The sequence below is a fragment of the Schistocerca gregaria genome, chromosome 5 (assembly GCF_023897955.1).
Source record: "Schistocerca gregaria isolate iqSchGreg1 chromosome 5, iqSchGreg1.2, whole genome shotgun sequence".
In the NCBI taxonomy this organism is placed as follows: Eukaryota; Metazoa; Arthropoda; class Insecta; order Orthoptera; family Acrididae; genus Schistocerca; species Schistocerca gregaria.
Window position 1 is genome coordinate 411055963 of NC_064924.1, and position 24670 is coordinate 411080632.

At 39.0% G+C, this 24670-nt stretch overlaps 1 protein-coding gene across 10 annotated transcripts in view; it reads left to right on the top strand.

The window, feature by feature from the left end:
- Positions 1 to 24670, top strand: part of LOC126272212 (S phase cyclin A-associated protein in the endoplasmic reticulum) — a 554765-nt gene that overhangs the window by 165725 nt on the left and 364370 nt on the right. For all 10 annotated transcript variants that reach the window (XM_049974904.1, XM_049974906.1, XM_049974905.1 and 7 more), the window contains 3 exons: positions 164 to 353; positions 5734 to 5846; positions 5957 to 6080. In XM_049974904.1, the coding sequence (XP_049830861.1) occupies positions 164 to 353; positions 5734 to 5846; positions 5957 to 6080 (427 nt within the window). The remainder of the gene's footprint in view (positions 1 to 163; positions 354 to 5733; positions 5847 to 5956; positions 6081 to 24670) is intronic.

Consider the following 24670-nt stretch of genomic DNA (forward strand, 5'->3'; position numbering starts at 1 on the left):
GTTTAAGTTTTGGTCTGGTACAAAATTTCAATTGTGGCTATGTATTGAAGTTTTACTTTTATACCTTGTAAGTTTATTATATCTTAAAATGCATTATGCTGTACTAACATTTTCAATTTAAGCAGTTCTGAAAATATTTAATCATAATATTCTTGCTTTTTAGAGGGCAGGAATATGAATCCAAGAGGGAGATTCCACAAAAAATAGAGTCTCCAAATAAAGTTCGCCTCCAGAAATGTCTCCGTGATGTTGAGAAGTTACACAACACACAAGGGAAAGGGCAGTGGCCAAATAATGCTGTAACAGCTCTTGAACGAGCCTTGGGTGAAGTGAACCGTATCCTGTCCAAACAGGTGACAATTGTTATATATATTTTTCCCAAATTCCTTTTTGAATAAGGTTTGCTTTGCTTAGAGTCCATGGTTGCCAGCACTTTGGTTTTGCCACCACTATAAAAACTACAAAAGTTAACGTCCAATGGTAATGAGTGAAAAATGTATATTGTGAACTTTATATGCTGCTTCTGGTAAGACTTTTGTTTTGTTTCCGGTACTAATGAACACAATGGTCAGAAATTCATGCATTGCCTTGTTATGACAGGATGAAATCTGTCACAATACATTAATAATTATTATCATGTGAGATTGTCATTTTGATAACCCATCGATAACCTGGTACTGTTGCTAGGCAGTGGGTATGTTGTCTGAAAATGGTACAAAACCAAAGTATTAAAAGTGTTTGCTGTAGGTATATGGATATTACAAACTGTGACAGTCAGTTTATGTGTGTAACAGGCATCTTAGAGCTATCTAGGGACCAAACCAAATATCAGACCTATGGATTACTTGTCTGGCTCTTCAATCAAAGGTTCTATTCTACACAATTGTATCATTGCATTTTGCAAGCTAAGGTGTCCCGAAACTGAGGCACCTAAAATTAAAAAAAATATAGGAATGATGCACATAGTCTATGATGTTACATATGGTGTCTTTGTTTAGAAGTAGTTAGTTGTAATTTGTTTTTCCGTTACAAGCTTCTCTTTATAGATAAAAAATAATTTTGACAAAGAGCTTTGCAGACTGAAAATAAATATGCATGCAGTTATAGAATATTTTCCATATGTATGAAAACATGGACTTCGTAGCTATCAAATTTTGTTACATGCACAGAAAATTGTGTTCCATATGCTTGATTATTCATTATTGTTTAATTTATTACATGGAAACAATTATTAAGCAGTCCATGTAATTCTTATGTATGATACACTCTGGTCCAAAATATGATATATATAGTTGATTCCTAAAACTGATACACTAAATTTTTCATCATGCAGTTCTTCACACTGAAATATGTTTTTCTTGCTGCTGTTGGCAATAATGCAGCTGTTGTCATAAGGCGTTTTATGCTATTGTTGACAGTGTGCTAGAGAATGTAGACTGTGCTATGTTTGCAAGTTGTTAGTTCTCTGTGATGGGATGTATTAGAGAGACCCTGGAAGGGCACAAATTATTTGTTGTTGTTGTTGTCTTCAGTCCTGAGACTGGTTTGATGCAGCTCTCCATGCTACTCTATCCTGTGCAAGCTTCTTCATCTCCCAGTACCTACTGCAACCTACATCCCTCTGAATCTACTTAGTATATTCATCTCACGGTCTCCCTCTAATACTAAATTGATGATCCCTTGATGCCTCAAAACATGTCCTACCAACCGATCCCTTCTTCTAGTCAAGTTGTGCCACAAACTTCTCTTCTCCCCAATCCTATTCAATACCTCCTCATTAGTTACGTGATCTATCCACCTTATCTTCAGTATTCTTCTGTAGCACCACATTTCGAAAGCTTCTATTCTCTTCTTATCCAAACTAGTTATCGTCCATGTTTCACTTCCATACATGGCTACACTCCAAACAAATACTTTCAGAAACGACTTCCTGATACATAAATCTATATTCGATGTTAACAAATTTCCCTTCTTCAGAAACACTTTCCTTGCCATTGCCAGTCTACATTTTATATCCTCTCTACTTCGACCATCATCAGTTATTTTACTTCCTAAATAGCAAAACTCCTTTACTACTTTAAGTGTCTCATTTCCCAGTCTAATTCCCTCTGCATCACCCGATTTAATTTGACTACATTCCATTATCCCCGTTTTGCTTTTGTTGATGTTCATCTTATATCCTCCTTTCAAGACACTGTCCATTCCGTTCAACTGCTCTTCCAAGTCCTTTGCCGTCTCTGACAGAATTACAATGTCATCGGCCAACCTCAAAGTTTTTACTTCTTCTCCATGGATTTTAATACCTACTCCAAATTTTTCTTTTGTTTCCTTTACTGCTTGCTCAATATACAGATTGAATAACATTGGGGAGAGGCTACAACCCTGTCTCACTCCTTTCCCAACCACTGCTTCCCTTTCATGCCCCTCGACTCTTATGACTGCCATCTGCTTTCTGTACAAATTGTAAATAGCCTTTCGCTCCCTGTATTTTACCCCTGCCACCTTTAGAATTTGAAAAAGAGTATTCCAGTCAACATTGTCAAAAGCTTTCGCTAAGTCTACAAATGCTAGAAACGTAGGTTTGCCTTTTTTTAATCTTTCTTCTAAGATAAGTCGTAAGGTCAGTATTGCCTCACGTGTTCCAACATTTCTACGGAATCCAAACTGATCCTCCCCGAGGTCCGCATCTACCAGTTTTTCCATTCGTCTGTAAAGAATTTGCGTTAGTATTTTGCATCTGTGACTTATTAAACTGATAGTTCGGTAATTTTCACATCTGTCAACACCTGCTTTCTTTGGGATTGGAATTATTATATTCTTTTTGAAGTCTGAGGGTATTTCGCCTGTCTCATACATCTTGCTCACCAGCTGGTAGAGTTTTGTGATGAATGGCTCTCCCAAGGCCGTCAGTAGTTCTAATGGAATGTTGTCTACTCCGGGGGCCTTGTTTCGACTCAGGTCTTTCAGTGCTCTGTCAAACTCTTCACGCAGTATTGTATCTCCCATTTCGTCTTCATCTACATCCTCTTACATTTCCGTAATATTGTCCTCAAGTACATCACCCTTGTATAAACCTTCTATATACTCCTTCCACCTTTCTGCCTTCCCTTCTTTGCTTAGAACTGGGTTGCCATCTGAGCTCTTGATATTCATACACGACAAATACAAATTATTTACGTGACATGTTTTCTTCAAATTCAGTTCATGATTTCATTACAGCATCAACGGTTTAAAGTTATTTTAGTAATTTCTGTGATACATTAAAAGAGAGGCCTTTACTGTTGAATGGACACCTTAATTATTTGGATTCCACACTAATTGAAAAGGCAAAGAAAGAGGAAGTTGCAATCATGAAACTGCCACCAGCTGCAATCTTTAGATAAGTGTTGCTTCAAGCTGTTCAACGACAGTTGATTCAATGGAAAGAAGCAATCGGAGAACATGATCAAAATCAGAATTTGTGGATATTGTTTCCAAGATATGACCAGATGCTTTAAAGCCTAAAAACTTGGTTTCAGGTTTCAAGAACACTGGAATTTGTCCAGATGTAAGGTCACAGTATGTTGTGTATCAACTGGATCTTGAAATAAGTCAGAGGTGTAACACATAAACCTAAAAGTTTAATGAAACCATAAATGTCACTATGACAGGAGGGAGAGGGAGAGGGAGGGGGGGGAGAGGGGGGGGGGGGGAGTGACCAAGTGTAATTGGATAGACCCATTCTCACTTTTAATAACCTCAGAACAACACAGTAAGCTCATTGCTGAGAACGAAAAGCCTCAGAACAAAAAAGGCCAAACACTGAAGAGCAAGGAAACTACTGCTCTGACCAAAGTTGTGGCAAGTGCATGAAAGAGGGAGGAGAATGACTGTGATTCTCAAGTCTCTTTGGAGAGTGCTGACAGCCCAGATGATGTTAACCCTTTTGGAGAGTCCACACCAGAGTGTACTGTAGTGACTCATTCAGCACATGTAGATGGAGGAGATTATTTGGTTAAATGTCAAGGAAGAAAGAGTGATTCATACAGCTACTAATATGTCTGCACCATATAAAAAGATCTGGAAAATGACCTAGAAGTTATGTCTCTAGAGTTGTGGATACTTGATAATTATTAGCATTTTTAATGAATAGGTCAAGAACATGGAAGTATGTGTATCTTATGTATTTCACAAAATGTGTAATCATAATGATGAATTCTAAACACAAGAAAACTTTATATTACAAAAAGAAAGTACCATCACCAAATCAAAATGCCAGTAAAGTCTAACAATTACTAACATCTTTATATGAGATTTTCCATTAATTAATTTGCCAGTAAAGTCTGTCAGTTTATATTATCAATACATATTTTTGCTTCACTGAGAGAGTAGTTTATGGATGTGCATTACTGCTAGAAATTTGTGTGTTCTTTACTCTCCTTCTTGCAAACTATTTATGAATCAGAGTGGCTTGCATAGGAACCAAGATGACTTTGGCACATCAAGAGCCCCAGAATCAGTGCTCTTCTTCAATGTGTATTCATCGGATGGTTGGACAGTTTTGTTTCCAGGTGGTTCTTATTTGTGAGGAGCTGGAAACTCTGTTTTTATAGTCAACAGAATTAAACAGCCAGAAAACAGGAAATGCATGATAAAACTATTTAAATTCTACATGTTTCATGTTGGACCACTATGCAAAAGTGCTAATGCAAAGGCAAATTTGAATGCATGTTAAAAAATGAATCTTTTAACAGTGAAATGTAGTGAAACAAAGCACCAAATGGAGAGGACAATGCACAAGTGTCTGCAGACAATGGCCCATGTACATGAATCAGAGGCATGGGTGACTCCCTCTTTGCACAGTGGCTGGTTGCAGATAGTGCACCCAGAAAACTGCACAGGTGTAAACATGCATTAAGAATGTCATGTGTTTCTCCTACTTTTGACCAGCCATCTCATATTTAACATTTTCAGTTAAAAAAAGATACAATGTTTTTATTTTTCTAGTCGGCATAATTTTTAGGTTCAAACAATTAACTGAAGAATTATTTTAAAGCAGCTTATACTCCCTAACATCCACATATTTCCCCCATCTTATACTCCCTTTTCAAATGATAGAGCACAGCACTCATTCATCCCTTTCTTTCAGATTTTGTCAGGCAAAATCTAGATTTTGGCTAGTGACTAGCCATCATCATGTGCTATTTCATAGTATAAATTCATGCTCTAGTATGTCATCCCCGGTTGTTCAGGCTTCTGTCACAGTAGTCTTGAACAAACTGTGATTGAAGCCCAAACGACAGGAAACTGATGTACTAGGACATGCATTGATACTATGAAACAGTGCCTTGATAATGGCTAGGCACTAGCCAAAATCTAGATTTGCTTAATAAAACTTGAAAGAAAAGGACGACTGATAGCTTGAAAGTCATATCACAGTCATTGCATGCACCCACATTCCTAACGGAAGGTAACTTGATGGTTGTACTCTTTTTCTTCAAAAAATAAAAAAATAGTTGTGATTTTTATTCTACACACCTTTTTAATCCTTTTTCCATCTCAGATGACAAGGGCTGCTAGTTTTGTAGTTGGATCATTTTGTTTCTTCCGTGTATTTTTGCTGATTCTGTGTGTGTGTGTGTGTGTGTGTGTGTGTGTGTGTGTGTGTGTGTGTGTGTGTGTTTAGTGTTTTTCTTTCCCTACATTGTTAGATATGCACTTTTCACATTATTTGTTTGTATGTTCTCATTACAGAATACGCTTGATCAGTTGGCTTTCCAGGCACTGAACGGTTTTACTGTGCTTTCAAACATGCTTAATTTGGCTATGGATGTACCTCCAAACATGGCTCCATACTTGTCTTCCAAGTAAGTTAAAATCAAAATCATAGCAATCGGTTTTTAACTACACATACTAATTCCTTTTACCAATTTGAATTAAATGGTGTAGTTTCTAATATTAACTATGTCTTTTTCAGGTGCTATGTAACAGTATGCACATCATATACTCTTGCTTGTCAAGCAAATGAAGTAAACTGCAAATACGTTTTGTTTAGCAATAAAGTGAGCACAGTATTGGACCTTCTTCACCACAGATTAACAGTAAGTTATTGTTTCTGTGCTTTTGGGTAAATAACTTTCTTTCATTTTACCAAATGAAGGTTCTGTGACATACAATGCAGTAATTTTTTCACATTTATTGCTGTTTGTTATTTGTTATGTAGCATTTTACCACACCACCTGCCATTGGATGTAGCAAAACTTCTTGAATTTTGTTTCTATTACTGTACAGTTTCAGCTAAGGACTACTCATATTTTTAAATGTAATCTTGGAATAAATATAAGTAGAACTTATTTAAAGATAAAATAACTACAGTTATATTGTTGAAACAATGTACAAAAGAGTACTTAACATAAGTGTAACCCAACTGAATGGTTGTACGTGCCGCAAAGTCCAAGAACTCCACACATATAGTAGTGATATCATAGGAGATTGGTCCAGTGTGTAATAGAAGTGAACTTGGGTATGATACATCTTAGCTGAATTGTACAGTAACAGAATCAAAGTAATGAAAAGTTTTACTTCATCCAATGGAAGCCATTTTGATAAAAATCAGTGTTCAGATGACTTGTAGGGCTGACCAATAAACCTAGTGATAAATGCACCCTGAGCAAATGAGTAGCAGGTGCTGTGCAGGCATCCTTAAAATTGCATTAGTTTCGAATACACAAGTTATGCTATTTCTTAAATTATGTCAAAGTGAAAGTGTATCCCACATTACCTCAAGAGCTAACATGCTATTGGGACATATCTGCAAGTCATTAGATTTTCACCACTAACACTATTTCACATAGAATGGTAAATTGTGATTTGTGCATATGTATGATGACTATCTAAAAAACCGCACAATTTTGTAAGTACTAGCTTACATTCTAGTTGTCACTTGAAACTGAGTTTGAACTATTTATTAATGAGAGCCATAATGTTCTAGACAGGTATGAACTGCCAAGTATTATTGTTTTTATTCTATGTTAATTACAAACAGAACTGGAAAACCATTTACAGATTTTAAGTTTTTTGTAGATCTTTTATATTTTTATATACTGTAGATTGTGAAGATATCAGATGTACAGCCGAAATTTGTTATGACTGTCAATATATAATATGACTGCATCTAAAAAAAAAAGTATGATACATTAGTCATCTTTCTCTGTAGACAGAACATTGTTTCTTCCAAATATTTCTTGAGAGTGAGAATGTAGCGGTATGGAAATGATTAAGAGCTGCAGTACTTAAGCAGTGTGGGTTATACACTCCTGGAAATTGAAATAAGAACACCATGAATTCATTGTCGCAGGAAGGGGAAACTTTGACACATTCCTGGGGTCAGATATATCACATGATCACACTGACAGAACCACAGGCACATAGACACAGGCAACAGAGCATGCACAATGTCGGCACTAGTACAGTGTATATCCACCTTTCGCAGCAATGCAGGCTGCTATTCTCCCATGGAGACAATCGTAGAGATGCTGGATGTAGTCCTGTGGAACGGCTTGCCATGCCATTTCCACCTGGTGCCTCAGTTGGACCAGCGTTCGTGCTGGACATGCAGACCGCGTGAGACGACGCTTCATCCAGTCCCAAACATGCTCAATGGGGGACAGATCCGGAGATCTTGCTGGCCAGGGTAGTTGACTTACACCTTCTAGAGCACATTGGGTGGCACGGGATACATGCGGACGTGCATTGTCCTGTTGGAACAGCAAGTTCCCTTGCCGGTCTAGGAATGGTAGAACGATGGGTTCGATGACGGTTTGGATGTACCGTGCACTATTCAGTGTCCCCTCGACCATCACCAGAGGTGTACGGCCAGTGTAGGAGATCGCTCCCCACACCATGATGCCGGGTGTTGGCCCTGTGTGCCTCGGTCGTATGCAGTCCTGATTGTGGCGCTCACCTGCATGGCGCCAAACACGCATACGACCATCATTGGCACCAAGGCAGAAGCGACTCTCATCGCTGAAGACGACACATCTCCATTCGTCCCTCCATTCACGCCTGTCGCGACACCACTGGAGGCGGGCTGCACGATGTTGGGGCGTGAGCGGAAGACGGCCTAACAGTGTGCGGGACCGTAGCCCAGCTTCATGGAGACGGTTGCGAATGGTCCTCGCCGATACCCCAGGAGCAACAGTGTCCCTAATTTGCTGGGAAGTGGCGGTGCGGTCCCCTACGGCACTGCGTAGGATCCTACGGTCTTGGCGTGCATCCGTGCATCGCTGTGGTCCAGTCCCAGGTCGATGGGCACGTGCACCTTCCACCGACCACTGGCGACAACATCGATGTACTGCGGAGACCTCACGCCCCACGTGTTGAGCAATTCGGCGGTAGTTATTGTCAGGTATTAATTATACTCTGAAATGTCAGGTGGACTTTTCGCTTCATATATTGACTGGCAGATTATCCGTCTAGGTGAAATGTAGCTAGATTCTGTTTCAGATTTTGTCTTTTTTTTCACTAGTTGGTCAACATGTTTGTGCATAGACAGTTTTGTTCTGAGGTGATGAAAGCCAAATTGCTGCAAGGAATGGGCAGGCAATACATGGCAGATGTGCCAAGACAGCCCATGAAACAGGAGTCTCAGCATGAAACTGAAGCCATTCAGTGTTTCAAGAGATAACGGTTACCCACTGAGTGACCAATACTGCAGAAAGAAGGTACACAGAGCGCTACAACCTTTGGTGTTTACCACATATTTTGGATCAGAAGTTAAAAGCTGCCACCTAAGTGGATATATCAACTCAGGCACAACCCGACAGCATTTATCATGGATGAGTGCTCCTACAAATGGAACTGCAAGGCAGTTTCTATCCCCACTTTAATAACATTCTCACACCAATTGCTCAAAGTGCTGAGGCCATAAAAATACTGCAAACTGCATCATAATAATAAGCATCATACAATACAGTAAGCAACATCTCAAAATTCTCATTCCCATCAACACTGCTACTGATAAAAAATTGAAAAAATGGAAATGTATAAGAACAGGTCTAAAACTGTCAGCTCATTCCATAGTCGTGTTTACTGATTAGTCTAAAAAGAATCCTTAAATAAAAGTAAACGTATACAAAATCTGTCAAAGGGAGTCATCAGTTCTTCCTCTGAACCATCAGCAACCATGTGTACACAGTTTGGGCTTTGGGCAGCATGAAAGTGATGAAACCTCACCTATCAAATTACTTTGATACTGCAACGAAACCTGAATGGGACAGTGGACATATAGAGGAGCTGAAACTAATAGCACACAGAAGTTGATAGTATTTGAGACTCCAAGCATTGCACTTTAAAGATGTAGATAATTGTATGCTATGAGATTATGGCCTCCACCAAAAGGAAGACACAAGTGAGGAAGGAGCTAAAGAACGTGTTCCCATCTTGTTAATGAAACATATCTTACCTTGCCTCTCACCCTCAACACCAACTTGCAGGCAGTCTCCGTAATGTATGTTTATCACACACATACCCTAATAACACTCTAGAAGATGGGGCTCTGACAGTCCTTGGGGCACAGCTTCCATGTTTGTTCCTAGAATTGTTTGAGAAGGTGCAGCGATAAAATACTGGTCTCATGTAGAGGAGGATGGGCTGTGCAAATCCCATCTGGTAATGCAGATTTAGGTTTTCCATTACTTCCATAAAATTTCTTAACTTTACTTCAATGTAATCATTTTTTTGAAAAGGACACAGCCGATTTCCTACCACAATCTGAATGTGTGCTGTATCTCTAATAGCCTCATTGTTGGTGGGATGTTCAACCCTTCTCGGTTCATATTGTTCAACACATTTCAATAAGTTCTTCAGCTCTCATACAGCTCAGTGAGAAATGGATGACTGCTTCACAGTTAGGTACACTTTACAGACTGGGCAGTGCCTAAAAGGGAACTGTCCAAATGGATATTGTACAGCCAACCAACTGTATTTGAACAATGCAACAATTTCCAAAAATGTGTGTATCTCATCATAATTCACTGATTTATCTGTTCCACAGTTTCCAGACTAGCTATTTATATATTCTGTTCTCATGGTGCATAAATAATGCAATTGGGGATTGGTATGCACTCTGTGGAAGTCCAAATAAATAGAGCTACGCAGCTGTTTGGGTCGAGGACAAGGAACTGATGAACTGTTAAAAGTAGCAGGATGAAACGTGACAAGTTTTGCTGCACCAAGTCAGCTGCTCAACTATCTCAAAACAAATATGGAAAGCTATCATAATGATTTCCAGATAGAGCAGTCAGCCACCTGTAACAGCTGTGCTGAAGGATGTCTTTCCAAACAGTAACTGCAGGTCACCCAGAGATTGGTAGGACATTTAACCAAGACTACAACCATCACCAGCCTGGATTAGATTTCCTATGAGAGGGTTACATTGGGCTTTCTATACAACATTTCTGAACCCCCGCCAATGGACTTGCCGCAGTGGTAATAATGGTTCCCATCAGATCACCAGAGTTAAATGCTGTTGGGCTTGATTGGCACCTGGATGGGTGACTGCCCACTGCCAAGTGTTGTTGGCAAGTGGGGTCAGCTCTTGTGATGCAAATTGAGAAGCTGCTTGATGGTGAAGTAGCAGCTCTGGTCCAAAAACTGACAATGGCTGGGAGAATGGTCTGCTGATCACACGCCTCTCCATGTTTGCAGTGACGCCTAAGGGCTGAGGATAACATGGCTGTCGGTCAGTATCATTATGGTCTTGCGAGGCCTGTTTGGATGGAGTTTAGTGTAGTGTAGTGTTTATTTCTGAACCCCCTTTTATTTGAGAGAGAGAGAGAGAGAGGAGAAGAAGATGATGATGATAATACTGAATCAAGTGTAGCATGCTGTGGCACATTGACAGAAAATTAAATGAAATTATAAGAGAAGTTTTTAACTGTGGCAGGCTTCACAGTCTCCCAGATTATGGAGGGAGGCAGTATGGCTACCATCCTCTAAATCACAGATGGAACAAATATCTAAGTAATCACAAAGGTATTGGCATAACACCCTCAGTTCTGAGTTTATATTTTATGAATACAAAGTTTATATTGGTTAACAGTGCATTGTTCTGTGCCAAAATAAAACTAAAATGCTGTACTAAATTTAAAAAATTGAAACAATGGAAACCAGGTGTCAACAGTGTAAGAAAAAGATAGATTGCTGTTCACCATAAAGATAACATGTTGAGTTGTATGCAGGCACAATGAAAACACATGTACACATCACCTTTCGGCCAAAGCCTTCATAAGAAAAGGAAATACACAGACACACATTTGTTCATACAAGCAAGGACACCTCACGCGCACATGACCACTATATTCAGCCGCTCAGACCAGAATTCTGGTCTGAGTTGCTGGAGATGGCTGTTGTGTGCATGAGGTGTGTGTGTGTGTGTGTGTGTGTGTGTGTGTGTGTTTCATTTTCATATGAAGGCTTTTTGGTGGATAGCTTTTGTCTTAAGTGTCCTTTTGTTGTGCCTGTCTACAAATCAGTGTGTCACCGTTTATGGTGCATAGCAGTTTATCTTTTCCTTAGATTAAAAAGTCGGTGTGACTCAGCAAAGTTTTAGGACATGTTCAGAGGGAATACTGTTTGTTAGGATATAACTAGAATACATGCAATACTCAGAAAACCCAGTATTAAACATCTAAATGGTATGAAATAGTGGCAGTGGAATGTGAAAGTCATTGCTGAATTGTAGACCCAGTGCTACACAGAAAAAAAGTATCTTGCTGTATTCTTGTGGCGAAATAAACACTCATTCAGTAGTGTACTGTTCGCATATTTCAGGATATTCTAAATACATTTTACTTAAAATTGCTAAAAACAGAGAAGTTATCTCTATTTCTCATAAAAATGCGGACTTTGTGATAAACAGCTTTCTTCAAGAAGATACTACCACCTAGATTAGATTAGTCATTGTTCCATAGATCATGAATATGACACTTCGTAATGATGTGGAACGTGTTAGGTTAATAAAAGGTGTCTATACAAGATATTTCATTACACAAAACATTACATGACACTTAATATTTTTTGTTTTATTTTATGTGAGGGTTGGGGAAATTACCCACTTACTATATCCAAAAATTCATCTAATGAGTAGAAGGAGTTGCCATTAAGCAGTTCTTTTAATTTCCTTTTAAATGCTATATGGCTATCTGTCAGACTTTTGATGCTATTAGATAAGTGACCAAAGACTTTCATGTTAAGTCCCATAGTGCTCAGAGCCATCTGAACCAAAGACTTTTGTGGCTGCACAATTTACTCTCTTCTGAGCTGATGTTAGATTTGACCGTGAGTAGTGAAGATCATCCTTTCTCCTAGTGTTGTAGCCATGTACACTGCTATTACTTTTGAATTCGTTTAGATTGTTAATAACAAATTTCATAAGTGAATATATATATTGTGAGGCTACAGTGAAGATCTCTAGCTCTTTAAATAAGTGTCTGCAGCATGATCTTGGATGAGCTCCAGCATTTATTCTGATTTCATGCTTTTGTGACAATGAACACTCTTTTACTCAATGATGAATTACCCCAGAATATGATGCCATATGAAAGCAGAGAATGAAAATAGGCGTGGTAAGCTAATTTACTCAGATCACCAAAATTTGCAATGACCCTAATAGCATAAGTAGCTGAACTCAAACGTTTCAGCAGATCCTCAGTGGTTTTTTTTTTTTTCCAGTTCAATGCCTCATCAATGCATACACCTAGAAATTTTGAATATTCTACCTTAGTACCAATTTCTGATCGAAGTCTATATTTATTAATGGTGTCATTCCATTTACTGTGTGGAACTGTATATACTGTGTTTTGTCAAAGTTTAATGAGAGCCCATTTGCAGAGAACCACTTAATGATTTTCTAAAAAACATCATTTACAATTTCACCAGTTAATTCTTGTCTGTTGGGTGTGATAGCTATACTTCTATCATCGGCAAAAAGTACTAGCTTTCTATCTTCGTGAATATAGAATGGCGAGTCATTAATATGTATTAAGAACAGCGGAGGACCCAAGACTGAACCTTGCAGCACCCCATTCTTGATTGTTCTCCAGTTTGAGAAATCATCAGTTTTTTGCATATTATGTGAACTGCTTATTTCAACTTTCTGCGCTCTTCCAGTTAGGTATGATTTAAACCATTGGAGCAATGTCCCATGATTTACACACTCAAAAGCCTTTGATAGATCACAAAAAAACCCAACAGGTGACTTCTGGTTACTCAGAGCATTTAATATTTCATTAGTGAAAGTATATATAGCATTTTACGTTGAAAAACCCTTCTGCAAACCAAACTGACATTTTGTTAAAATTTTATTTTTACAAAGGTGTGAAGCTACTCGACAATACATTACTTTTTCAAAAATTTTGGATAAGGCAGTCAGAAGAGAGATTGGGCAGTAGTTGTTGACATCAGATGTATCCCCTTTTTTATGCAGTGGTTTAACAATGGCATACTTCAGTCTTTCTGGGAACATAGCCTGCTTCAGAGAGCTATTACATATGTGGCTAAGAATCCCACTTATTTCTTGGGAACAAGCTTTTATTATCCTGCTGGAAATGCCATCAATTCCATGGGACCTTTTATTCCTAAGAGAGTTTATTATCTTCCTAATTTCAGCAGGAGAGGTGGGGTGGAATTTGAACTGTATCAAATGGTGTGGGAACATGCAGAAACGAAAACAAGTGATGCACAGAAAACAAATGACATAAAGTGTAGTAGGCAATCAGGTACAGACAGTTTAGTTTACTCCTAGAACCAAAAGAATAATAAAAGTTGAATGTAGCATGTATGTTACATAGGCATGTGGTTAAAGAACTTTGTAGTGCAGACCTTGAAGCGAAAGGCAACTGTTGCCTCACCTGGATCCTAGGGATGAGGACTTTCCTTAGTCAAAGAATGTACCAGTTCAACGCTGTCTGCACTTGCATAAGTGCAGCAGCATCAGGCTGTTGATGGTAGATCGATACTTCCTGAACCCACAGTGATGAGTTCCTATGAAAAGAGCATTAAAATGGCACATGCATTGATTTAGATGAATTATACATTTAGGCTTCATCAATTTGTTTTTCATGATAGGCTGCCTGTGTTCCTATGGTCCTTCCTAATATAAAGCTGTATTCGGTCATAAGATGGTGAAGTCTTTACATATTTGAGTAGCAGAATGAATTCCCTTAAGAAATTATTTTAAGTGCAACCCTTTCCGCTATTGCCATCAGTACCATAACTTCCATGGTAAAAGGTCCAGTCAGTTCCATATTCATGGACAAATATGGATGTTTGTACCCTCCTTCAAACAGTGTCATTTCAAATTAATGGTAATCAAGCTAGAGGAAGGGCCTACACAGACTAGTTTTACTGGTTTGCACGTGTTTGTCTGTCATCATCATCATAATCATCTTAATCTTCATTCACCTATTTAACAAATGAGGGATGCCATACCGGTTCTAGGCGCGCAGTCTGGAACCGTGCGACTGCTACGGTCGCAGGTTCGAATCCTGCCTCGGGCATGGATGTGTGTGATGTCCTTAGGTTAGTTAGGTTTAAGTAGTTCTAAGTTCTAGGGGACTAATGACCACAGCAGTTGAGTCCCATAGTGCTCAGAGCCATTTGAGATTGTAGATGGCATGTGGGTGCTGAGCATGCAGATCTGTTGGATCTACTTGCTCAACATCCTCAATGCAATCAGTCATGATGGCATTAAGCTGGCCGCAAGCTCTCACAGGCCCAGTTGCATGCACAGCTTTTGTACTGTGGCTGTGTTGGTTGTTAATTGGCATCTGGTGGCAGCTCCTCTTTTTGGCATACAGGTTATTACTTGTACCAGAACCTGCAAACCACACTTTGCACATCCTGTAGTGGAACCAAGTTTCATTACACATCTGTAACAATTACTGGTTCTTTGAATTTGTGAAACTATTTTATCACTTTTCCAATGATTATGATTTTCAGTTTCGAAGCCGTCTTCATAAGAAACTTGTATAAACTTACTTGAACATTTTCATTTGCTTAAAATGTATCCCATCAAAATGACTTTACATTGATCCGAAATCCTCAGCCACTACTTCAAAAGTAGGTTTCTTGTGTATCTTGTAATTATGTGCTACATTTCCCTGCTATTAGTTCATGATGCCAATCTTCTATTTGTCTTCTGTGCAAATCTTTTTTTAGATTTTTGAGAACAATAGGCCTATCCTTGTTCAAAACAATTATTCTCTAATTTCATTGAAAATTATGTGAAAAAGGGTTATTTTTGAGAATTTTTGGATGCTTATAAAACCTGTTTTCGTAAGTTACCAGTACAAGTATTTTGGATATGTAATTTCTTTTGTTGCAAATCAGTGTTTGTGATTTGCAAATGTGCCAAAGAATGCATCACCTCTCAATTTCATTGTATATCAACGAGCATACACATGCATTTTTGTGAATTTTTGGAAGCTACCATTGTCCTTTCTAAAAACTATGAGAATTTGTAGTAAATTGGTGTTTGTGATTTAGTTACTGTAGCAGATTTTCTAACAAAACTAGTTTTCCCTTAAAGAGGAGTAACTGTATATATTATCTGCATTTATCATAAATTAACTCTGCTTTTGAGTTTTCTAACAACTATGAGGATTGCTCAGAAAATAATGCATTGCATTTTTTTTCTCAGCCGAAAACAATGCTACGAATGCAAAACGTTACCTATGTATTATTTGAAGTCTCCTAGGTGAGCACACAAAGTTTCTGTCAGTTCTGACAGATAGCATAGCTGTAGGATAGTTTCAAAATGGTGTCTGTAGCTGATGAACATTAAAGGCAACATGCCGTCACAGAATTTATCATTCCAGAGAAAGAAACTGTAGGGAATATTCACAAATGCTTGTGCAAAGTCTTCTGAGCATCTGCTGTCGACAGAAGCACAATTAGTCACTGGGCACAGAGGGTGAGGTTATCAGAAGGCGGTTCAGCAGAGCTCCACAATTTACAGCGGTAAGGGAGACCATCCATGGCTGTCACGCTTGACCTAGCCCCCTTGGACTTCCACTTGTTTGGGCCATTAAAGGATACCATTTGTGGAAGACATTTTGAGGATGGTGAGAAGGTAATTCACACATTTAAGCACTAGCTTCACCACCAGGACAAGGACTGGTACTGACAGAGGGTATACATGCCCTTGTTTTGCACTGGAGGAAACCCATAGAACGGGATGGAGATTAGATGGAAAAATAGGGTGTGTAGATAAAACACAATTCTTTCTTGTGTGTAATTCTAATTATGTCCAACAAAGAATTGTTGAAGGAAAAAAATATGATGCATTACTTCCTGGACTATCTTCATGTAATTAACATCAAAATGTCTTAGGAAACTGGTAATTTTTACCACAGATTTTGTGTTACTTTAATAGAAATCTCCTTTTGTGTATTTGCTTCAGTTCTTGTATGAAATTAGCAACCTTCTAGCTCAACAGATTAAAAGATAATCAGCAAGCTTAAATTAAAGTTTTTTGTTCAATGCCTTTTTATACATTGCACGAGCCAAAACACAGCCCCACTGTGAATGCTGTTCTTGAACGTGGGATGAGTTGGTTGACATTTTTAAGCAGCTGGAAATCGCGCTGACCACTGTCAAACAGTTGGCAGCTTCTGTGAATCGGTGTGTTAGAAGAGCTCCTGAGAGTCATGTACCTGTGATACCGATGCCAGGTGTACCTCTAGTACTATCCTGCCCTGTGGGTCATTTCTCGTCTGCAGAAAGTATAGGTTCTGTCGTTACTCGTCCACTTGATTGTAAGTGGCATTTCAATGGTAGATCTAGCTGGCCTGTACAGGGTGGATGGGCACCAGGGAGGACTCAGGGTGGTGTTAAGTCTCCCTGATCTACAAGTCTGAATGCTGTCTTTCACTGAAACCAGAAATGTGCACTCTGTACGTATGCCTGAGCACCTCATTCAGAGGTTTGAGGCCTCCCTCAGGCATGGGTGTATGTTTCGTCCTTAGCGTAAGTTAGCTTAAGTAGTGTGTAAGCTTACGGACCAATGACCTCAGCAGTTTGGTCCCATAAGACCTACCACAAATTTCCAATTGCACTTCATTCAACATGTTGAAGAGGCTATTTCAGCAGCCATTGAGAGAACACTGTACAGCCAACTGCAGACTGTGGCACACATTGGAACAAATGGTGCCTTTCATATGGACTCTGAGGTCATACTTGGGTAATTCCAGCAACTGGAAGAGGAGATTGAGAAGACCAGGCTTGTGCATGGAGTTACAATGAAGCTCACAATTTCCAGCATCATCCCCAGGACTGATTGTGGCACTTTAGTTTTGAAATGGGTGAAAGGGCTGAACCAGAGACTTCAAACATTCTGTAACAAACTACTGCGACTACAGGGTTGAGAACTGTAGGGCCCCCTAAATGGTTCAGGTATATGCTACATATCAGAGGCTGCTACTCACGTAGTTGACTGTGTGTAGAGTGCACACAAGGACTTTTTAGATTAGGAGACTTTCCAACCAATCCATATAACGATAGCTGTAGGAAACCCAGAAGTATTGGTGTATGATGGAAAGAAATGCCTCCCACAGGTGAGAGTATTAAAACGCTAATGGTAAACTGCCGAAGCAGTCACAACAAAGTGCCAGAGTTTGAAAACTGTGAAGCTCACGCAATACTAGGAACAGAAAGCTGGTTAAAACCTGAAATTGATAGCAGTGAGATTTTTTGGAAAAAATTTAAATTTACATTGTAAGTATGGGCAAATGGGAAATGGAAGTGGTGTATTTGTTACAGTAATCAAGAAACCGAAATCCCTGGAGACAGAAACTGAAGCTATATGTGAAATTGCTTCGGCAAGACTCAGTATCAGGAGTTGGCACAAAATGATAATTGGATTCATCTGTCGCCTAACTGACAAATAGCCTGATGTAACTGAAAACTTTCGAGAAAATCTCAGATCACTTGAACATAAGTTCCCCAATCGTACTGTAATCATTGGTGGAGACTTAAGTCATACAAAAATTAACTGAGAAAATTACAGTTTTGCCACTGGTGGTCATGATAAGACATTCTGTGAAACATTGGATCTAATGGCAACAAATAGACCTGACCTTCTTTGAGGCGGTCTGCATCAAAAGTGGCACCAGTGACCATGATGTAGTTGCGGCAACACTGATTACAAAGTACAAAGGGCAACTAAAACAAGCAGAAAGATTCTTATGTTCAGTAAGCTAGATGAAAAATCAGTAGTGTCATATCTCAATTAGGAACTTCAAACTTTCAGCACAGGGCTGGAGCATGTAGAGGAACTATGTCTGAAATTTAAGAGAATAGTAGACCATGCACTGGATAGGTATGTACCCAGTAGAACAGTTCATAAAGAAAATTCTAAAGAAACAGAGATTACTGCATAATAGGTGTGAAACAAAGCATAGGGCTGTAGATAGATGGACGCTGAATGAAATAGGTTTGGATGTCAAGAGAACAATATGTGATGGCTTCAATGACTACCACAACAGAATATTGTCAAATGGTATTTCAGAAAACCCAAAGAAATTCTGGTCGTATGTAAAGGCTGTTAGTGGCATCAAAGGTAGTGTCAAGTCCCTAGTGAGTGAAACAAAAACTGAAATTGAGGGTAGCAAAACAGAAGCTAAAATGTTTACCTCCAATTTCAGATGTTTCTTTACAAAGGAAAACCCAGGAGAATCACCCCAATTTAATCATCATATCACCGAAAAGAGTGAAATAGGTATTAGTGTCAGTGGTAAGGAGAAACGGCCAAAATTGTTAAAATTGAACAAAAGCTCCCGGGCCCAGTGGAATCTGTCAGATTCCATAGTGAATTTTTGGCTGAGTTAGGCCCTCTTCTAACTATAATCTGTTGTACATCCCTTGAACAAAAAAACTGTGCCCAATTCTTGGAAAAAGGCAGAGGTCACACCTGTCTACAAGAAGGGTGGTCGAAGTGATCCACAAAATTACCATCCAGTATCCTTGACATTGATTTGTTGTAGAATCTTTGAACATATTTTGAGCTGAAACATAATGAGGAATCTTGAACAGAATGACCTCCTTAATGCCAACCAGCATGGGTTCCTGAAACATCGATCATGTGAAACCCAACTTAAGGTTTAGGTCAAGTGAATCTGGTAAATGCGGTATTTCTTGATTTCCCAAAAACAATTGACTCAGTACCACATCTAAGTTTATTGTCAAAAGTACGATCACATGATGTATCAAGTGATTGTGACTGGACTGAGGACTTTTTGGTAGGGAGGACGCAGCATACTGTCTTGGATGGAGTCATCATCAGTAACTTCAGGTGTGCCACACATAAGTGTGTTGGGACCCTTACTTTTCACGCTGTATGTAGATGATCTTGCAGACTATATTAACAATAACATCAGGCCTTTTGCAGTGGATCGGAGGAAATCCTCTCTGGCTTCCGGCAGCTATCTGATTTGGTGAAGACTGCCAGTCTCGCTAGCAGGATGAAAGCAGATCTCACCATCTGCAGCATCGTCGACAGGACTGACTGCGGACCTTCGCTACAGAGCCGAGTGGAGGGTCTGAATCAGAGGCTGAGACAGTTCTGCGACCGTGTGTGCTGCAGATTCCTCGACTTGCGCCATAGGGTGGTGGGGTTTCGGGTTCCGCTGGATAGGTCAGGAGTCCACTACACGCAGCAAGTGGCTACACGGGTAGCAGGGGCTGTGTGGCGTGGACTGGGTGGTTTTTTAGGTTAGATGGCCTCGGGCAAGTACAGAAAGGGCAACAGCTTCAAAGGGTGCGGGGCAAAGTCAGGACATGCAGAAAAGCATTGTGATATGGATGACTTACATTTGCTACCAACTAACTGCGAAATCGTGTAACCACTTCATTTCAAAATTTGCACGTATTTAGCAGTTCCCATATCACCTTCAACGTATCATTTAAACATACACATTTAAGCTCTCAATAACCAAACTTGTCGATATATCGTTAGTATTCCAAAGTAAAGAAGTAAGCAATAAATTTATTAAGTAATCCTATACAACCTCCTTTTTCTTTTTTTCTTTTGGAACAACGGTCATTATCGTCTCGACCTCTTCTTCTTTAGTGTCCACAGTAGCACAAAGTCATGATCTCAAAGTGTAAACAGCTCCTTCCCATTATAAAAACATTTGCCCTCCATCACATCATGTGGCAGTATAGTGCTTACATTTGCATTTCATGCCTGCGCAAAAATAATAAAATAAAATGAACGCACTACTGCCACAAATCGACGTTCCTTCACGACCATTTTTCATCCGCACAGTAGAAAGGAAGTGGAACATGTTGCTACCTTGAATGGCAACATGTACTACCAAAGTACTAGGTTTTTTAATATAAAATGAATGAAATGATTTGTGAGGCCTTGTTTAGTGAATTTCAACTAAGATTTGTTATTATATATTTATTTCAAATCAATAGAATTACTCTACACATAAAAAGGGTCTCTGTTCTTACCTTGGAGAGGTGCATAAACCCTCCCCCGGAACGACCAAAGAACTAAGACAAATCTGCAGGTATCAGAGCATATGACAACCATACATATATCGAAAGTACCATTTATAGTTGAACAGCGATCCACTACTAAAAATTTAAAATACAACAGTTAATGTGTATATTGACTTGTACACCATAGGTCGTATAGGGTTGCCTTTTATATCATACACTGCCCATACAAATTATGTAAAGTCGTAGCACCTACTAGCTCACCGTGACTGTTCATGGTAGGTGTCAGCAATGTTATAAACAATGAGCGGACTACTGAACAGATCAGTTGGATGTCATCTCTGCAACAACACAAAATAGTTTGACAGTGTTTGAACAAAACTGACATTGTTCCCACCAAATGAACTTATAAGCACTCAAGAACAACTGACGGAAATAAGCTCACACACTCACTCCCATTTATGTAAGTAGTTTTGTATATCATTCACATAAACAACTGTACAAACCATACTCACACTTGAATATGCATGTGCTATTAGCCACGCTTCCGTTACAATATGCCACAGTATTGTAGTGAGCCTCGTTCATTAACAAGTACAGACAGTTAATATGTCAGTCACAAATTTATAATTCGTTACTCCAGTGCAATGCAAAGTGGAGCAAATGAATCTTGGTAAATGATAATTTAATTTAGTTTAGAAACTGTCAGAACTGACAGTTACAACTTTTGAAATAACAAATGATTATCTGTTGCTGTTACTTCTCAATGACGACTAGGAACGCATAGCTGCGGGTTCCTTAGAAAGAATGTAATCAGTGAACACGCCTCTAGCTGATTCAGTTTACAAACATAAGATATTGAAAAAAACAATCGTTTCTTGTACGCAGAATCACAGAAGTCCAACTTAAGGAACAGAGCTAAGAGAGATGAAATGTAATCATCTTGTTTTTGCATAATGAGTCGTCCGATTTTCTGTTACGTGGTAATTAGCACATCCCTGCTTCTTCCTTTGTCTTCACTTCACAGGTAGGTTGATTGGTAGTGCATTACAAATGCCTTGGTCATGTTTAGTCTCCCTCTCCCTTCTTCCCACATCGTATGATTCTGAATACGAACGATAAACAGAAAATGACGTCAACAAATGCAGCGCCTGACTCTCCCGTATTTATATTTAACAGATTGATTAATAGCAACAGAATTACTAGTTACTGTTATCAGTAAATACATTCACACTGAGTTATCACGTTAATGTAGTGCACACTTTAACTTCCACATTTCAATTCTGCTAAATATTGCTTATACAGTTACAACTCAGAAAATTCTCACATTTCCTTGTACCAAGTACACACTGCACATATACCCGGTCACCCAGTGTCTTGCGGCACTTCCTTATACGCAAACTCTTGTTTCTTGTAAAAGCTGGGTGTTCAAGCTCACTGTAGTAGCATAACTAGGATATGGCAAACGAGACGGGGTATCCTGGACGCCACTTCTATGTAGGTACAATTTTGTGAAGGGCAAGAGAAAAGGAGAAAAAGTAGAATGAAGTAGGAGGAAGAGGAAGAAGAAGAAGAAGAAGAAGAAGAAGAAGAAGAAGAATCAACTCTAATTATGCCAAGTGAGGCAACAAAATGAAGCTGTAAAGAGTATATTTTGCGAGTGTTTGGTTTTGTTTAGTTTATTATGACTTTGCTGATATAGCATTGAAACAATGTTGAAGGTAATGCGTTATTGTTGCAAACAATTTGACTTTAAACAGTGTGTTTTCCGTGTTCGGAATTTGTATCACACAAAAAGGTTATTGAAGCGTGTACCATTTACTTCATAGTAAATTTGTGTTCATCTCTAGAAGTAATAATGTGGAATGATCAGGATTAAACAAAAACAAAACAAAAAAATTGTTGCCCGTACAAGGTGTAGAGCCCGGCCAAGCCCTGTTCAAGCTACCTGTAATACAAAAACAGTGCATCTGAAAAGTTTTATTCATACAACATTAATGAGTACTGTTTCATATTCTGGCTATAGATTTTACACTCCCTTATTTCTCTTTGTAATAAAAAAACAAATAAAACACTAAAATTCTGAACACTATCTACCTTTGTTCAACAATTAAACGTATTACACGACACTCAATTTTCTTGCGGGAGAACGAGAAGCCTTTCTAATTAGACAGCCGAACGCTTGGTGTGTCGAAGACAACAATATCATGTGTTCTTAATTTCAATTTGTAACTTTCCTCAGTACTGTAAACTCAACCATTTTGCCTTATCAGGCTTATTTGCATTTTTATAAAGTTTTTCATATCTATATCCCTTCTCTGCAAACCACTGTGAAGTGCACAATAAAGTACTTCCATTTTACCTGCCAGCCGGTGTGGCCGTGTGGTTCTAGGCACTTCAGTGTGGAACCATGTGACCGCTACGGTCGCAGGTTCCAATCCTGCCTCGGGCATGGGTGTGTGTGTGATGTCCTTAGGTTATTCAGATTTAAGTAGTTCTAAGTTCTAGGGTGCTGATGACCACAGATTTTAAGTCCCATAGTGCTCAGAGCCATTTTTGAACCATTTTACCTGTTATTTGTTATTTTTTTCCTTTTCCATTGATGTATGGATCATTTGAAGGATGATTACTTTAATTCCTCTTCCTTAATTAGCCTAATCTTGTCTTCATGACTCTATGACAGCTACTTGTTGGAGGTTGTAATACATCACTAGATTAATCACTTAAAATTGTTTCTTGAAACTTACTAGGCAGGCTTTCATGGGATAGTTTTCATCATCTTAAAGAGTCTGCTAATTCAGGTTTGTCTACATTTCTGTCAGGCTCTTCTGTGAGTAAAAAACCTGTGACAATTTGTGCTGCCCTTTGTATGTGTTCGTATCACCTGTTAGTCGTATTTTTTAGGAGATCCACACACTTGAGCAGTATTCAAGGATGGGTTGCAACAAGTGACTAGTAAGGAAGCTACTTCGTAGGCTGATTGTGTTTCTCTAAAATTGTACCAATGAACGACAATCCGCCACTTGCATTACCTATAACTGAGCGTATGTGATTGTTCCCATTTAAATATCCCTACAAATTGTTACACCCAGATATTTGTGTGAGTTCCAAGTGACTCACTGATATTGCAGTCATAGCACACTGTGCTTTGTTCTACATTTCTGAACATTTAAAACAAGTTGCTAATATTTGTGCAGCGTTTTTCGGACAGTAATTCATTATAGATAACTGCCATATCTGCGATAAGTCTGAGGTTACTACGAGTATTGTCAGCAAGGTCATTAATATACAACAATGTCTTCGTTTTTCCACTGTCTGTTCATGCCTCCTCAAACCTTTTCATATTTCTCCTCCAGTTATTGTTCTGCTCTCTTTGACGTGTATCAAGACTAAAATTTTTGTATTTTTTAATGGTTCCAATTTTTAGTATGGTCATTCTCGGTTACCTATTATTTTTCTACCTCTTTCTTTCATGTTAACGCAGAAACTATCTCCCAAGGTGTTTTCGTTTCTCTTTATAGTGCATTTTTCACTTACTGCTATCAATTCTTTCTGCACAGAGCGAGGTAGCGCAGTGGTTAGCATAGTGGACTCGTATTCTGGACGATGGCGGTCCAAATTCGCGATCGGCCATTCAGATTTAGGTTTTCCGTGATTTCCCTAAATCGCTACAGGCAAATGCCTGGATGATTCCTTTCAGGGGGGCACGGCCGGTTTCCTTCCGCGTCGTTGACACAATCCGAGCTTGTGCTCCGTCTCTAATGGCCCCAATGACGACGAGGCGTTTAAAGCCAATCATCCATCTTTCTTTTTGCAGTTGAGAATATATTCTGTCAAGGGATTTACATACCCCTTGTTTAATTGTTCAGTTTATCAGAAATAACATTGTCTGGGCGATAAACTGCATGAACGTCGTGTACAATTGCCAGTTCAGGCAGCCCACTAGCGTGCATGAGAGGCTCGTTTTTTGCGACGATAAATAATAGCATATAAAACCCAATCTTGAGTGGCTTGCGGGTAGTTTTTAGTTGTTGGGGCAGACACATTTTTTAAAAAACCTTTTCTTTACATATGTTTCATTATAGTATCTTGTGTTCAGTATTAGTAATTGTCGACAGGTCGCCCCTGTTCAAAATTTATAAAGCGCCCTTTTGACAACGAGGTAGTAATCTATCTTGCAATGTTA